Genomic DNA, 17,685 nt, shown 5'->3' with positions numbered 1-17,685 from the left:
CTTTGTGAGGGCTGGGAGCTCAGAAACTGCTGGGCTTGTTTTTTTCCTCCTCTGACTTCCTGCTCTCCCGTTCCTGGGGTGTGCTGCCCTAGCATGGGTACGTTTGATCTGCCCTGCTGTTTGCTCTATCGGTTGGCAAACTTTCACCCTTCCCTCTCCTTATTTTCCTGTTTTTTATCTCTGGAGCAGCTAGAGCCGCTGCAAATTGCCTCTCGCCCACATCAAGGGCATCTTCTATTTAAGAGGCAGCTCTTGGGGATGGGGCAGGCAGCCCCTGTGGTTCGGGTGCTGAATGGGGGAGAGGGTAGGGAGAGCTTGAACGAGGCTGGGAGAAATCTCCTCCTTTCCTGTTCCACCTGAAAGCAGTCATGATTTCCCACAACAGGGGAAATAGAATTGTTTAGCCCATTCCTGGAAACCAGTCCTGCTCTGGCCAGACAGAGCCCTGCTACAAGCTAATGGGAAGGGACCCCAGCTGCCCTGACCCCCCCCTCCTCCAGGGGGACCATGGGGCTGCTTGGACCCTGACTCTGGGGCCACCAGTGCTCCCCAGTTTGGGCTCGCTCAGACCTCCAAAGGGAGAAGAGCCATTGCTGTTCCTGTACCAGCTCAAACTGGAGGTGGCAGTGGGGTTGAAATGGCCAGTCTGGAATAGGGGGGGTTTTTTTAGGTCTGATTGAGTAGTTTTGGATCTTTGTCCAAGAAAACGAAAATTCCTACCACTGCAATTGATGTAGCTGGTAGATGTGTATACTTAAATAAGTGTGTGATGTTTTTGAGGCTGCTTTGCATGATGTCATGTTGTGAATCATTACTCAATGCTTTCTTTGAAATCCAAGTCCATGAGAGCAATGCTTTGCCGAAACTGTTCTCCTATCTAAAAGCTTGTTTTGATTAGCTTTACCCTAGAAATGCTTTTGGGCTCTGAATCTCTAAATGAATTAGTGTTGCAGATGTGAAGTGTTAAAATGCAGCAGCTCCTTTACTCCATGTGATGCTACAAGCAATTTAGTGCCTTGCTTTTTCATGATTAGTGATCACGGGAATTACGAGCTGGTTTAATAATTAGAGAGGGGGTTTCAAACAAGGAGGAAAAGCCCCAGGTCAGGAGGTCTCTATGGAAAAGACTGCTCAGGAAGCCCAAAAGTCTGATGGAGCCCATGGCAGCCCGTGACTCAATGCCAGAGGATGCTCCACCCTTCCCAGTATGTGTTTCCAGTTCCCATGCCATGGCGCTCGCAGGTCCTTCACCAGCATTGAAACTCGCTGCGTTTCGGGCTGGCTCTTGCCTCTTCTGCTGTGTTCGCTCCTCAGGGCAGGGATGGGGGGGGTCTTTGGGCACTCCTGCGATGCTGTAACTGAGCGCTCCTCTCTGTTATTGCTCTTATCGGCAGCCGATGGCCTCTGCTGCAGGTGGGGTGTGCCGGGCTTGCTCATCCCGGTTGGCAGACAGTCTCGAGACCTGGCTCTGCGTCTGTAAACTCTTGCATCAAGTTGGTCCAGAGAGGATGCGTGCTTGGATGAGGCTCGTCGGTTGGGAACGAGGGCAGAGCCTGAGACGGGCTGAAGCCAAACAGCCCCTTTCTGTCTTCCCGCAGCCAGTCCAGATGGCATCAATAGGTACCGGCTTGTGCTGAAAAGCCGCAATACAGGGAAGGTGCAAAGAGGGAAGCTCTGCCAGCCCGTGTCAAAGTTGCGGCCGTGTGAAAAGTTGCTTTCATTTATTTGTTGAAGGGGAGTTTGAGAAAGGACACATTGCTCGCATAAAAATCCCATATTAAAGCGATCCAGCTGCCACTAACGCAGTGCCGGTGGGGTCCCCCTTGGCTCACAGATCCAGATGGGTTGCTGCAGCGTGCACTCTGTCTAATTTTTGTGGCTTAAATGACAAAGCGTCGTGCCAGTGAGGAGTCAGGTTGGAGGTATTTTTGATGAGGTGCCCGAGCCATAATCTGGAAATCTGTTTACTTCATTCCTTCCAGTCAGGGGAATGGCACCTAGAAATATTTTCTGCTTTTTACCTGCACATGTAAGGATTTGTTGCCTAATTGCAATGTGAGATCCTATAAAGATCCTCGGCTTATGTGGTAGAAGAGCTTGTAAATGGCCAGGCGTTTTTTCTTCTTCTGCCTCTCCATGCTGTGAGAGGCACTGTGATGCTCATCTCCGGCCAGCCCTTGTCCCTGCCGCACACCGGCTCCCTTGGCCCCTTTCCCAGGTTGTTGAACAGGCTTCTCCTGCGCTTCCCATCCAGGGTTGATGCAATTTGTGCCTGGACTCCAGCCCCCGGCTCCAGTCTTGCAGCAGGCGAGAGGAAGCACATTCATGTCCTGAGACCTGCCTTGCACACGTGTTTGCTTGAGGACTTGTTGCCGTGCCTTTGGATGTGGGTGGCGGGATGTATTTTGCAGCCTACCCAGTGGGTTGCACGCTCTGCAGCTCCTGTGTGCCTGCAGGCGCTCCTGGTGTTGCTCCGACACCTTTGGAGAGCAATCATCCTTCACAAAAGAGTTGGGAAGGGTAGCGTTGCTGTGTTGATGACCCTGGAAACCCAAACCCACGTATTTGGGGACTGGCCCGTGCATCCCCTCTCCTCCCTTCTGGTTTCCCAGATTCTGGATGTGATGGCAAAGATGCCCCGTAATGCTGGAGGTGCAGGGTCACAGTGCGGGCTGGCGAGAGCCCTGCCAGGCTGAGAGCAGACCTGATCTTGCTCTTTCAACGTTTTGTTTTGTTTTTTAGCTTTGCTGCCAGGGACATGGCTGCACAGATGTCTGCTCCTAACCACATTACTGGGGAGCGCTGGTGGCTGTAATTGAGTTCAGTGTGTCCCCAGGCTTGCTCACTCCCATACCACAAAGTGTTTAGGGAGCCCATAAGTGCCTGATTCCTCACAAGGAATGCAATTAGCATCCTGTTCCTTAGAGGGATTTTTTTTTTTTTAAAAGTCTCTCTGACCTTCTTGAAACTAGTTTTTGTAGCTCCTTTGGTCGTCACACAGCCGGACCCTCCTCTGAATGCCTCACTGCAGTGACATGTTGTTTGCAGGCTGGGAGTGTCTGGGCTCTCCAGGGTAGGAGTTGTCATGCTTAGGTGTTGCCTGGCATGGAGGAGCCTCCAGCCTTGGTCTGGGGGTGTTAGCAGAGGCTTCGGGAGGATTTTACACCTAATCAAATTAGCGGAGGAAGGGGTGGCATGAGCTGATGTGCATCAGGTAGTAAATAACTACCAGTCTCATGATGCTGTCAGGCTTCCCAGATCTCCTTGCCAGCTCCCAGGAGGTTGCAGCCACTCTGGGTCTTGCAAAAAAAAAAAAAAAGTTCTTCCAACCCAGAAATGAAGGTGAGCAGTGGCAAGAGGGATCGAACCGTGCAGCAGCACAGGGAGCTTCACCTGCTACATCCATCCATGTGCAACATGCAGAGCCACCATCCATGCATGGGCTGGTGCTGGGCTCATGTGGGAGCAGTGCTTCATCTTCCTGGGAGGCTGTCAATCTGCTGTCTAATAAATCTCATGGAAAGCAGCTAAATAACAGGGCTCCCTGGAGCTACAGAAGGAAGTTATTTAATTGCCTTTTTTTAATAGAGAAAGGGGTTGCTCGCATGCTGCAACTAGATGTTATTAATAGCCTGATTTGTACTGGAAAAAGCTTCTTAAAATGCAAGTGTGTTGCCAGAGGCTCTGCAGAGACTCCATGGAGCATCGTTTTGTTTTGACATGTCAACAGTGGTGTTAACTGAGTGCGAGCCAGGAAAATAGTAAAACTTCCATGTAAATGAATGGGTCTCTCTAAGACTTAAGAATCTTCAGCAGCAAGTCAGAGTAGTGCCAAGGGTGAGGACTTACTTAGACTTCAGAAACCAGCCTATTCCTTTCAGGCCATGCAGGTAAAGGTGGTTTTTTTTGTTTGTTTGTCTTGCTTGGCAAATAAATTCACAAAAAAATGCATTTTGACAGAGCAACAAGGATACTGAGAATGTGACAAATACTTTCACAGTATTGTAATGGTTTATTTTCTGCATCCTGAAAACGTTTAATCATGGTAGTCTCAAAACACCAAAGACTTCTTGGTTTCTCCCCCAAATTTCAGCAAAGCCTGAACCTCCTGGGGAGCAGTTCGCTGAATACAGACCTGTATCCTTGGCCAGACAAAGCCCTGGCCTTGCTTCTAGGTATTTCTTATGCTGGACATTCACATTAAAATGTATTTCTGGCTTTGTGCGTCAGGGAAGCATGGAGCATCTGAAGCCCAGCTGGCTGCTGAGCAGCAGCCCCACAACCAGTCTCCCGTCACACCTCCGGCACTGGTTTCTGGCTCTGGTTTTGTTTTAGCTTGCGTGTTATTCCCAGCTCTGGCTATTGCTGTGGCTAGTGGAAGGAAGGAAGCAGTTTGGTGCTGCGATGCTGGGAAGGAAACCTGCTGCTGTGCAGACACCGAACGCGAGTGACTAAGGCTTTCGGCGGGAGCAGTCATCCTCCGAAGCCTCTTCCCCTCTGCCAAGTCCTGATGAGCTGTGAGTGCGAGTTTTGCAAGTTGGCAAGAGAAAAAGGAAAGTGATAAAGCATGAGAAAACACCTCAGCAAAGTACTTCCTACCAGTTTCTGAGTGGTTACTGAGGGTACTTGGAAATAAATAGGGACTTAAAAGCAAAGGATTCTCCTTTGGGCTCGGCATAAAGGAGGAAGAAGAGCAGACGCTGTGCTTGTTTCCCTCTACATGCAGGTAACTTTCCATGCTCTCATTTCTTGTCCTGTGGCACTGGTGCCCCTCCTGTACCCCATACTGGAGGTCCCAGTGCTCATGCAGCCACCCCACGGTCACTGGGCTGTGCTTTCAATGGTTGTTACGCTAATTTTCGGGATGACTTGCCCGGTTTCCTTTAAGCTGGGTTACATTTGGGGAATGGCAAACCCCTCCAGAGGATGCTCCCCCGCCTTGTACCGTTGTTTCCCTTCTAGCAGATGTGTTCTAGCTTCCCGGCCGTGTGCCGCTTTCCCTGAGCGCAGCTGTTGAACTGCTGCTCGCAGGAGGCTCTCGGCCAGCAGCGCGTGGCTCCATCCGTGCTTCACCTGCTTTGGGAAGCTGCTGCCTGCCCCTGGTCCGCATCTGCAGAGCTCCGGTTGCTCAGACGAGGCTGGAGGCCAAAGCGGGAGACGTTTCCTGCTTGGGGTTAATGACTCTTCCAGCTGCGGCGATGGAGGCTGTGCGTGTGCAAGGGCTGCGTCGCTGGTCCGTCGCACGCCGGTGGGAGACGGGCCGGCTGTGCGCAGGGACAGACGGAGGGGGAGGCACGGCACCAGCTTGGGTTGGGTCTTCCCGGCACCGGTGGCCAGCAGAAGTGAGTCACCCCTCTGGGGAAGGCAGGGAGGTGGACGCAGGGGCGGCCAGCTCTTGCTTCTGCCTTGCCGCATCCTCCTGCCTTCCCAGGTATGAGGGATCTATTGCGACCCTGGACTAAATAACAGCTGCTGCAGGGAGGCTGGAGCCGAGCTACCAACTGCAGCCCTTTACACAGCAGTCAGCTGGCTTATTTGCACTGTTTTTCCCTCTCGGTGTCTCCTGCAGGTGGACTTTTCCCATGTCTTTAAACCTTGACCATGGTGGCTTCTGTGCTGCTGCATCATCTGGCAGCATCCCAGCGGAGGGTTCCGGCTGCTAATTACGATCACGCAGCCTTCCCCGCCAGCATCTTGTGGCTCTTTGAGCTTTGCTGCTGTGACAGCTATGTACAAACCCCCAAAAAGGATCATCTGAAGGTTGAAATTTCCTGACCTATGCATGGATTTGGTGCCTTGGGAATGAGGTGATGGGAAACCTTAGATTTAGCAAAGCACGGCTGCTCAGAGCCAACCCCGGGGCTTTGCTGGGGCGACAACTGGGTTGATGCAACTTTGCTATAACCAGCCACAAAACTGGTTTGACCTTTCTGCTCAAAAGAGGTCAGTGCTTCTAATGCAGATTATTTTGCTTCTTCCAAGAGGTGAAGGCTAAATGTCAGGTTTGATGAATGGGCGACCTTCCATGGGGGTGGAGGGAAACTCCCATGCGCGCTCCACCCCGCGCACTGACGTCACTTCCATTATGGGGCTGAGTAACGTTTTCCAAGAAGTCAGAGATGGTAGGTTGAAGCAGCGCCGCCATCCATGTGGGAATTGCATCTGGCACAGACTTATTACAACACTGGTGACCAAATAACATCTTGTTTTTTTTTTAACTGAGAACTGGAGAAAGCAAAAGGCATGACAAGGGTGGGAGGAGACCTCTCCTAGGGTGACTGGTTGCCATCAGCACCTGCTTTCCCCATCCTGCCTCGTGATGCTGGAGGTGTCCCCATGCATGGTCCTGGGAAGGTGTGGTAGAGCAGGGACCAACACAAAGCACTGGAGCAGTATTAAACGGTGCGTCAGGATGCCTGTATGGCAGGGAGGAGGTTTGCTGAGGTCTCCACAAGGGTCTTCACCCAAAAGCAGCCCTGATGCTTGCTGGAGAGAGATGCCCTGCATGACCAACAGAGCAGCTTCCAGTTTGGGAGCTCAGCGGGTGTTTTGCCATGGCCCAGTATGCAGTGGCTGTTGGCACTCCCGGAATCCAGCCCTTCAGGAAGGCGAGCCTGTTCGGGGCTCTCCGCGCCCTACTTCCCCCTATGGACCTCAAAACCTGGTGGAATGGAGGTGGATGCTCGGGAGGGTGCTTGGGAGCTGGCCTGAGCAGGTTTCTGCCAAGCACGGGTGAGTCTCAGGCTTATCCCAGATCCAGAAGCTCCACTGCGCGCTGCTTTCCCGGGGGGAGATCCCCAAGTGCTGCTCTTGGCTGTTCGCTCCTGGCGTGACCCTTGGTGGTAGCTGCAGCGCTGTCCTGCAGCGCAGCGCTCGAGGAGAATAAACCCTCTGGCTGGAGGCACGTTTTGTGAGCTGACTGGCCGTGGGACGCGGTTTGCATCCACAGCTCTCCTTGCTTTGGCCCTATGTTGTGGCACCTTCATCGTTGGGGGCTGTGAGTCTCTGCTGAACAGTGGAGTGACCCACGGGGACAAGCCGACTTACCGCCCTGTTGCTAATACAGGTTAGCCAGACCTTGAGGAGAAGCTCAAGGAAGGCTAAGCACCTAAATAAAACCTTTTCCTAGCTCTGTCTCAACACTGTTAGCCTGGTGCCGGTGTGGTGCTTCTCATCCACGAGCAGAGCTGCTGGAAGAACAAAGAAAAGCTCCACATACTCGGTGATCCCATTGACTTTGAGCATGCATGCTCTGTTGCAGGAGGACCCGTGTTTATAGCAGCCACTCAGTTCTGCTTTACGCCATCCCACGCAAGCCAGTGGCTCTCACGCTGCTGCACGCTTGGCAGGCTGAATTGTGAAATTTAAATTTATAGGAAAATATTACTGAGGTTAAAGGAACGAGCTGAGCACCTCCTGCTGTCTTCTTTCCTTCCTGTGCCCTTGCCCTCGCCGAGGGTGGCCGCTGCCTTCGCCGGTGCGTTCCTCCGGCTCCCTTAGCAACCCGCCAGCACGGGGAGGGTGGCCGGGGTGTTGCGATATCTCCCCACGGTTCCGCGGTGAGGAGGTGGTGTGGGAACCAGACAAGTGGTACCCGAGCTGGCAGGCTATTTCAAGGTCACCCCACCCTGGGCACGGTGCTTACGTCTCGCCAAAGGGCTGGAGCGAGCCGGGACCGGGGCGTGCAGTCGGACGCTCTCCTTTGAGTCATCGACCTTGATGTTTTGAGCTGTCTCGGACTGTGTCCTGTCTGTCTTTTTAATTGCAGGTGGCTCCATGTCCCAGCTCCAGAGCTCCTGGGAAATGCACCAGCAGAGCATGGCATATCTTCCAGATACAGGTAAGCGATAACCCTCCTCCGCACGGAGGACGTTGTCCTTGGGGTTGTGTCTGTCCTTTCCTGGGGGCTTTCTCCAAGCAGAATAGGTGACTAGGACTCTGATCTAAAGGTGCTAGGACTGTTGGCTGTGCTAAGTTTCAGGTGAAGTACAGGTGAGACCAAGATCAGAGAAAACTCCAAGCTCCCGGAGTTGCTTTGGGAGCTATACATCCCCAGGTCCTCCGGGGACATTACTTGCTGGCCGAAGGGCCTTTGGGCTTTGTGTGCGAGCTCTGCGGAGCTGCTCTACCCTGGCAGGGGATCAAGAGGAGTCCAGGCTTTACTGGGATCAAGGAATAGCAGACTGGTAGACTTACAGTGAGACTTAAATTGTAGGGTTGTTCTCTTGCTTTTTTCTGAATTCACTTTTGCTCCAGACTCGCTGTCTGGAGTTACTGAGCGACTGATAAAGAGCATTTTACACAGGACAATTCCAGCACCAGCTAAAAGCCTTTTGAAAACAGACTAGAGACAGCGCAGCATGCTGCAGCTATCTGCAGTGCCTCTTGAGAAAACATTTAGCCATACTTAAAGGAAAAAAAAAAAAAGGCTTGTTTGAAGCTCTTGAATCAACTTAAAATTTCTCATCCTGAGATGCGCAGAAAGGGGTAACTCTGCCCTGTGTATGGGGAGACTGAGGCACGGGAGCTGCTGAGAACTCGCAGGGTAAGCTGAGCTACAAACACAGCCTGTTCTACTGAACTACTGGATGGTGCCATCTGAAACTGCAGTCTCAGTGTGGTCTTTACCAAGATTTCGCACCGTGAAAACTTCTAACCTTTATTTTCCCAGTGCTTTTAGATACTTGGTCTTTCTAATAGCAGACAGACTTCTACCAGTGAATATTGTAAGCCAGGGAAAGTCTATTAAAAGCTTCATTTTAATATTAATTTCAGCGATCTGTGTTGGGAGTACTATTTCCTCCCTCCCTTGTTTACATCCCTGTTGAAGGTTTTTTTTTTTAAAACGATGTTCACTTGACTTGTATTTGGGATTTTTCTCACTTACGGGAGCTGGCATGAGTGTGCTGGTGCCGCTTCCTGTCAGTGCACAAGGGAAATTCTGCACCAGCGTACGGGCGGCATGACCTCTTTCCCTGTGGTTTCACAGCATTGATCTGGGTGAATTCTGGTCCTTTCAAGGCTTTCTGAAAACAAATGCGAAGGAGTGAGAGGGAGAAAAACAATCTGGGTTTGGGGTGGGCTATAGGAGTTCTTCCACTGAAGCACAGCAAACTGCTGTGAGCATGGTCTGTGGTGTGTTTAAGGTTGGGGTATGGGAAGGGGGCATCAGTCCTGGTTTTACTGGGTAGATGAGCAAATGTGTACGCTTACTAAAAACTGGCTAGAACCTGCTTTTTGGTGGTGTTAGTGCACAGAGCCAAAGGGAACACAGAAGTTTGTCTTGCCAAACGGTGTTGAAGCCAAGGAAAAAGCCTTTTATTTGCATCCAATTTGCTCTTCGTAAAGCTGTGACAGCTTTACAAAATAAATACCTGGCTTTCTCTGCTCTCCCAGACATGGAGACCATGGCTGCTAGCACATCGCTTTCCGACCCAGCTGGCGAGTTTGACAGGAACGTGCCCCGTATCTGCGGTGTCTGTGGAGACAGAGCCACTGGCTTTCACTTCAATGCCATGACCTGTGAAGGCTGCAAGGGCTTCTTCAGGTGAGTGAGGGTCTTTGGGGAGGAGGAATCTTACCAGCAAGCCTGGAGGAGCGGGTGGTCTGATCAGCAGGGTGCTGCCTGGCTGCTCTTCCAGTTACCTGCATCCCTGCAAAGCTGGGCTGCAGACAGCCTTGCCAGACCTGTGCCTGCATTGCAGACAGCTGACGTGCCTGCAAATCTTGATAATGGAGAGATCACAAACTATTGCCCTTCTTGTGGCTTGCTGTGGCACCCTGCTACTGGGAAATGCGTTGTTTTCCCCTTAGCCAGAGACTTCCATCTGTCTGGGAGCCTTGCAGACCTCCACGTGCTGTATAGGCAGGGGTGTAAGAGGCTCTCGCACACTATGGATGGCACCTGGGAAAATGCACCAGAAACTAGCCATCTTTGAAAACTAAACTTGTATGATGGCCACAAACTTCTATTCTTTAAAGCAAGCTGCCTGTAATGTCTGCTCTGAAGCTCTGTGCACTTGTGTATGGAGATGCATGGGGTCCTCTGCCCACCTGCTGGAGCGGGCACCAAGCTCTTTCCAAAATCAGGCAGTCTTTCAGTCACCACTCTGGCTCTTGGGGGTTTAAAGTAGCTGTAGGCTGTATATGCAGCTGTTTTCAGGCTTTTTTTCCAGTGTCAGGTGGGAGTCTTGAGTGGTGTCAAGCTGGCCCTCAGCAAGGCAGAAACAGCTCTGAAAGCTGCTGGGGTCTCTGAGTCTGGAGAGTTGCAGGTTTGTGGATATTTGTTAGAAGCTCGGTTTTACCCCTGTGTCTGTCAAGGCGATGCTCCCATACAGATGGTGCTGAACCATTCACGTGGGAGTTCAGATCGCTTGCACCAAGTGAGAGAATGACTAAGCGCTGGTGAAATGAAGCAAGATAATGACTGGCAAAGGACTGGCTGGGAAAAGCCTTGCTTAAGTATTTTGCACTGTAATGAGATGGTGGCACAGGTGGCTGTGGGATTGCAAACACTGGAGTGCACAGCTTTACACCTTGAGCTGGGCTGTTACAGCAACCAGAGCTTGAACTTTCACAGCAAAGTCATAACTCCTCCTCTTGCAGGAATTTCAGGGCTAGATGGGGGTTTTCACATACCACAGTCTTGCAGTCTGTTTTTGAACAGGGCAGATTTGAAGCCTGGCCAACCTGAGCGACAACATTTTCCTCAATTACTGCCACTAAATGAGTAATTCTCAGGTGCTCTCTTCTGCACTCTGGTCTGGTGTCCCTGACCTTACCATCCCCATTGTATGCAGAGGCAATGGTCTGGCTTTTGACCTCCGAAATGGCCGGTGCTGCTTGACGAACCCTTCCTGGGTGTGATGTGGCTCTTGCACTAATGTTGTGAGCTCTGCTGCTGCACTTCCCCATCTCTATTGTCGCACTGTTGTAATCATGCAAGACGTACAACTGTGACAGTATTTCTGAACAGACATCTTAATGACATGAAAAGCTTTCATCTTCAGCTAGCCCTTCATGCCCCATATAAAGCCTTTATTTTCAATTTAAGGCTTTTACTACTTTTTTTGATCTTGCTTTCCAGGCACGCTCTCCCCAAGCTAGGTCTTGGTGTATTCCCTCTGGCTTACACAGGCTTGTTTACATGCCATTTTCCATCACTGAATTAATGCTTGCAGCTGCCACAGTGTCGAAGTGCCTTCTGCATTAAAATATAGCAGCACTGCCATGGAAGAGCCTGGACCCCTAAAACTCTCCTAGAAAAGCTGTGCATCCCTCTGCCAGCACCTTGGGTTTTATAACAGGCTGCGCTTGCGTGCACTTGCTGTTTTTCAACTTTCAGCTTGCGCTGGTATCAATTTAGAGTGGCTGATCACACTTACCTGGGAGGTCAGACTCACAGCCTTGGCTGGAAGGGGCTAAAAGGGGGTGAGCAGCTGTGAATATCGAACTGCAGCAGCAAAATCTTGGGAAGGTTTCACAGCTTTTGCTGAGCGGGCTCAGGCTGTAGAGGTGACTTCGCCTCCTCTGTGGGCTGGACCGAGACTGGTCCCTGCGTACTCGGGGCCTTGTGCACCGTCGCGGAGGGATGCGGCAAAATGCAGCCTGAGCCCTGCCTCGCCGGGGTGACAGCAGAACTGCTGGAAGATCTCCAGGTGGATCTCACCTGCCTTGGGGACATCCCTGTGTGACATGATTCCCCAGTGTGAAGTCCCCCAGGAGGTCCTGGGTTTAATGACTATAAATGGCATTAAGAGTTTATTGGCACCTCTGGGTGCTCAAACATGCATGTAACCTGCAGCACAAACAGACATGAGGCAACCTTTGGCCGCTGGATTCAAAGTCTGCTGTTTAATAATGATGCCAACGGCAACAGTAGCCTTTTATTGAGCTCTACTGTTTGCTCAGGAGCTCTTAAAAAGCAGCTAAGCCAGAGTGATTTATTCTGCTGTGACTTGGCTAAAGCATCTGTGGATTCTCTAGTTTCTTCTACAGTCCTAGTTTTCCCTTGGTGCAATGACACTGGGCATTAATAGCAGAGCTGCTTGGAAAGGTTCTGGGTATTTCAAAACCTACAAAGTCCCCACCCATCCTGTCTGCATCACTGCATCTCCCACTCCTGTAATCCTTCCTCCCCAGTTCTTTGCCATGTTCTACATGAAACTTTTAAAATAAATCCATCCCCTCTTCCTCCTTCCCCAGGGGTCTCGAGATATTTCAAGGCAAAGCGCAGTTGTCTGGAGGGTTCCTGGGCTCAAAAGTGGGGGGATGGAGCTGGCAGGATTTGGGGGAGAAAATGCAAACAGGTGCTAAATGGGTGTCAGAGAGCTGCAGCTCCGCTCCCGGTGCTGACTTGACTGTTGGAGTACCAAGGGGCTTCCCTGGAGGGCTGTGTAGGTGTAATGGGGGAGAAACAGGGGATTATCCTACCCCAAGTGGTTTGTGATGGTTTTGAGAGGTGGTTCTGCTGCAGCCTGGGTGCCAAAATGACTCCTCGCCTATTAGCCTGGTGGTGGGTGACAGAAAGGCTGTGCCAGGAAGGCCACTGCGGGGTTTGGTTATGAGTAGCGTAGCTGTCAGGAAACGTTATTTCACAGGTTCTGCAAATGTGGGAGTTTTGTGTGTATTGAAAGCCCAGTTTGCTAATAAAAAAACTCAGAGTTACTGTGAAGATCAGTCCTGTCTGGTAAAGGGGAAGGACAGAGTACAGCACTAATACCTGCTGCATGATGCAGGTCTGGACCAGGCTTTGCCCTCCCTCTGGTGGGGGCTGTCAGGGCTGCTATTCACCGTCTGGCTTTTAGGTAACTCCACATTTCTGATAACCTAAAAGCCATTTCATAGAGGCACTGGGGTTTGCTTTCTCCCCAGTGCACTAGGTAGGACTGTCAGGCATATATCTACCAAAAACCCAGCACAAAGCTCAACCTTTGCAGTCGGGGGTGGTTAACGATCAGGTTTCCTGACTTGTGGAGCTGGAGTTAGGCAAATCGCAGTCCTCGCTGTGGCTGGAGCACTCTCCAGATCTGTTGCACGAAATAAAGCCAGACGGGCTCTTTCTGTCCTCGTGGGAAGGGCATCCCGCAAGCACCGGTGAGCGACGGACATCACCCCTCCGTGCACGGCAGCCTGTCCTTTGCCATACTGCATTTGCAGGCAGGGAGTGCTTATGTTGGAGAGCATCCCTGGGAATGCTGTCCCTATTTCTCCCACCAGGTACGGCCACCCTGACCTCGGAGCACATCACTCCCTGCTCGGCAAACCCCAGCTTCCCTGGCTGCGGCCGTGTTTACTCTCACCCGCGGGCTGGCTTTGCGCAGGGAGGGATCTCGTTATTTTTAACATTCGGCAGCCTGCCTGGGACACCGATCTTAAACGAGCCTTGAAATGGCTAGTTCTCGGGCTTTATAAAAATACACCGGAGCCAGACGGCATGAGCTCCCAGTGTGGGACGGCCGGCTGCTCCTCTGTGCTGCTGGTGTAACTCACGGCCCCTCATAGCTGAGAGCCATGGACCCTTGGGGCAGAGAAGTGGCTGCTTAGAAAAACCCTCTGTTGTGCCCAGCCACCCTGTATTCGAATAAACTGCAATTTTCATACCAAACCCGTAATGTTGGCTTGCCCTTGCACACAGGACATCTTTCCCTGCCCGAGGGCCTCGTGTTTCTCTGGCTTGTTTGTGCATTCCCCAGCCTTGCCGTGGGCTACGGGGGAAAAGACGAGCCGCCTGCCTGCCCCAGATGCTCAAAAACAGAGGCGCTCACCGAAACTGGGAGATGTTGGGGTGTCTGGTTTCAAATCCTGATTTGCCCCTGAGCTGGGCCACATTTGTCCCCGTTTCTGGGACAGCAAAGGTCCTGCTGGTCTTGGTGGAAGGGGAAAACCCAAAGAAAAGCGACAAACTGAAAGCCGGCTGCTGGGTGAAACAGGAATTTCTTAGTGTAAGGCAGGTTATGGAGGGCTCTGCCATCCGCCTCTCCTGTATTAATTTTCCTAAATGCATTTATTCATGTTAGGTGAAGGGAGAGTAAAGCCTCTTTGTTTACATCTCCCTTTCTAAAATAGCCTCTAATTGCATGCTACGTGCTGCTCGGGTCTGCAGCCCAAGAACATATTTTATATTTATACCCTATAAGCGCAGGCTTGGCGCCGTTCCTGGGCTGGAGGGGCCCCCCTGCCATCGCCCTCTCAGCCTGCAGCCACCCATTTGGTACATCCACATTGTTTGCCCGCGGAGCGCGGGGGGTCGTGCACCATCAGCTCAGCATCATGGAGGGATTTTATTGCTAGAAGAGCAACTCTTTCTAGCAGGAGACTCTCCATCCCAGTGCTGAAATACATCGTTAACTTGGTGGCAGATTTCTTACTGTTGTACCTGAATTGTGTCTCGGTTTTGCTTCTCTGCTCCATTTACGCCTCCGAACATCCTCACTTTGACTTTCCAGCCTGGAGGTGCTCTGGGTTTGGTTTACCTCCATTCAAAATCACCTCTTCATTTAAAGTGAGCGGCACCTTTAGAAATACTTGCAAATCCAGACATAAGCTTCACTGGCTGATGGCAGATCATTGAGTAACTTTCTCCAAAGCAAAGACTCGGCATCTCCGAATGCAGAGGAGAAACCGCCCTTAATGGACCAGCTCAGCTATGCCTGTAATGTGTCATTAGTGGAAATCGCGCAGGATGGCCCCGCAGAAAGGCGAGTTTTTGCTGGGAGCTCTGGCCTTGACCCTTTGTACTTGGAAGGTTTACAGTCCCGATTGCAGCAGTGGATTAACGTGGCACGGTGTGGTTTTGGTGGAAGAGAGGGTTATTATGTTAAGTGTTGTTTCTCTTGTATCCTGCAGTGAGATTTCTTTCTCCTGCACACACAAACATGCGCTCCAGCCAGTTATTCTAGCAAAGCCAGGCTTTAAAGGCTGGTAAATATTTAATAACATGGGCTGCTTTGGTACATACCGGCCTCCATCCTGGTTTCTTTTGCTGCTGGTGGGGGTTTCTCTACAATCCTTCCACCCTTCTTTTGGCCTTCAAAATACCTGTTCAAAACCAGAAACCTACTTAACCTATGGTTGAACCCCTCAGCTGTGTCCTTGTAAGAAGTTCTCTTCCGTGCTGTCCAGCAATGCCCGAACCATTAAGATCAAACCTGTAGATGCAACCAACCAGGTACAGCCTCTCCAACTTAGTCTTCTCGAGCGACCAGCTGAGCTGAACAGTCAGGTCAGAAATGTTTCCAGCATCCTCTCAGCAATCCCTCTCCAGCAGTTTGCTGTCCAGAGAGCTGAATTTGTGCTTGCATCTCCTCCTGATGTTTGGAGCAGCCTCTTGCACAGTCAAAATGGTGTTGACTTGACCCAAGATGGGGTTTTTTTCCATTTTTTTTCCAGGAGAAGCATGAAGAGGAAAGCGATGTTCACGTGCCCATTCAATGGTGACTGCAAAATCACCAAGGACAACCGGCGTCACTGCCAGGCGTGTCGGCTGAAGCGCTGCGTGGACATCGGCATGATGAAAGAGTGTGAGTATGCGGACACGCATCCCGTGGGGAACGGCCCGGCTTCGTGCTGTGTTGTCCTTTTTCTTCTCAATTAACGTGTGGTGCAGAAGGCAAGGCATGCGAGAGTAAAACCTGAAAGTCCTACGAGCATTCGAAGAGGATGCAAAGGGCAGGGGATATGGTGGGTAATGATTGAAAGGAGCTCATTTAATGATTGAGGCGGTTCCGGTGGTGGTTAGCAATCTCGAGAGTTGCTTTTATCAGAGCCAAGTTGCCTTTGCTGGCTCTTGGGGACATCAGCTTAGCGAGAGCATCCGGGGCTGTTTCTGATTACCTCCCGCTTACACTGACTGAACTTAGTCCCGTCACGCCTGTGCAAAGTCATGGTCCTCTCCAACGCGTTTTTGCATGCTCCTTGCTGCATCCAAACGGGGAGAGTTGAATAAGCTTCCCTACAGTGACAGTAATTTCATCAACGTGGGACTGGCTTGCATTTTGCTCTGCCATACCTCTTGGGCTTTTTTTTTTTTGGACCCTTACGCTTGCAACTTAGGTCCATCCAGCCAGCCACGTGCACAGCAGAGAGTTAAGTAAATAGCAGAGGGAAGTAAAGTAGTTTTTAACCCAATCCAAACACGCTAATGTTGTCCAAATATTTATTTTCTTCAACTATATTTATAGATAAGCAGCTTTTAAAAATAAAATCTGTTTGACACGCTTCCTCCTACGTACACATGCTTTCCACGTCCTAAGTCTTCAGGAGAAGGCTGGTGTTCGGGTAGTGTTCAAACCAAAATAACAGCCTTCTGCTAGGAGACATTGCAAACAGGACGTCATGTCGAATGATTGATGGACCTGAAAATTTGGAAAATGGAAGTAGTGCTCGTTTCCTTACGTGGTGAGCAGAGAGCAACCAGCGTTCGATGTCACAGAGTGCCACCAAAGCACCTCCAGAAAATCAGAACTTGTAGGTGTTTGCAGGAAAAAATGCCTAACTTTCCAATTGTCCCAAAGATTGAGCAGAACCCTGATGAAGAGAAGGCCCCTGGATCATCTTTCAAACTACCAGCTGCGTCCCATAAAGAGGGAGAAAAAGACCATGTAACGCACCATGTGTACCCATGTTTTGGGTGAGCGCACGGACGTGTGAGCCCGTGGTAGCCAGTCAGTGTGGTCTGTAGCCGTTGCTAATGAGGGAAATGTGTTGACTTGCACCAGTTAATTACCCAGGAAAGGCTGGAAAATTCAGTGACAGCAATGCATGAGATGTTTGCACCCCGGCCAGGGCCAGGTCCCAGGGATGTGTGTGCTCTCTGCAGGAGTTAACTTATAAGCGACCCTGTTAGCAAACTGTTACTGGATTAACAAAACCTAACCTAAGGAGACTAAAAATAGCCTTTCTGTGGACTTTGCTGATGGTTAAATGAAGGGGAACGAGGTGTGCTGCTGTTATTTTTAGGTCAAATCAGGGATCTTGAACCTCTCGAGGGGAGTTTGTGTCTTCCCCAGGCTGTCACTGAAGGCGATGAGGAGCCCCATGGGCAAGGCTGGGCAAGTTTGACCCCGCTGCCGACGGGATCTGAGTCCGAAGCAGAAATGAGAGCGTGATACAGAGGGGGAGGAAGAGGGCAAACCCCGGCAGACCTTGTGCCTGTGTTAATTTGGGGTCTGGTGCAGGCAGACCCTTCTCCATCCCTGGAGTGTGGGGTGGTTGTATGGTCTGGATGATTTTAAGACATCATCTCCAGCCCAAAACACACAGGGCTGAGACCAGTAGCAGCACGGCGAGGCGAAGGGATCATGCAAGTTCAAACTCGTACGGAGCAAAAGCCCTGAGCCACCGGCGCTCCCCGGGGAGCTGGGGACAACGTCAGGGCAGCCACTGTCCCCTGAGGAGGGACCAGAGAGGGGAGGAGGTGGAAGCTGGAGGGCAGCCGAGGCTACAGCCATAAGGCTGGAGCAGGATTTATAGCCTTGCCACAATGCCTGGGTTTACCCCAAGTTGTCTGCAGCCAATGTTAACAAATATTTGTGGTTTTCCGCCCGTCTTATCTGTGCGGGGTAAAGCGCAGGGCAAGCTTGCGGGGCTGTGGGGTGTGTGATCGGCAGAGGAGAAATCCACCTCGCAGCCCAAGCCGTGGTGTTTGGGAACGCTCCTTTCGCCACCCTCGGGAGCGGTTTCCCT

General features: G+C 51.2%; 1 protein-coding gene across 2 annotated transcripts in view; it reads left to right on the top strand.

Moving 5' to 3' along the window:
- The window catches only part of VDR (vitamin D receptor), a 39,408-nt gene that overhangs the window by 11,990 nt on the left and 9,733 nt on the right, over window positions 1–17,685 (top strand). Inside the window, exons 1-4 of one of the 2 annotated variants that reach the window (XM_075049636.1) lie at window positions 4,670–4,726; window positions 7,769–7,840; window positions 9,397–9,547; window positions 15,391–15,521. In XM_075049636.1, coding sequence (XP_074905737.1) covers window positions 7,777–7,840; window positions 9,397–9,547; window positions 15,391–15,521 — 346 coding nt within the window. In that variant the 5' untranslated portion in view covers window positions 4,670–4,726; window positions 7,769–7,776. Of the gene's footprint in view, window positions 1–4,669; window positions 4,727–7,768; window positions 7,841–9,396; window positions 9,548–15,390; window positions 15,522–17,685 lie in introns of those variants that run through there. The other variant, XM_075049635.1, reaches the window with a different exon arrangement.

Source organism: Buteo buteo, chromosome 17 (genome assembly GCF_964188355.1).
Source record: "Buteo buteo chromosome 17, bButBut1.hap1.1, whole genome shotgun sequence".
Taxonomy (NCBI): Eukaryota; Metazoa; Chordata; class Aves; order Accipitriformes; family Accipitridae; genus Buteo; species Buteo buteo.
Note: the sequence above shows the minus strand (reverse complement) of the source record. Positions and strands in the feature narration are given on the sequence as shown.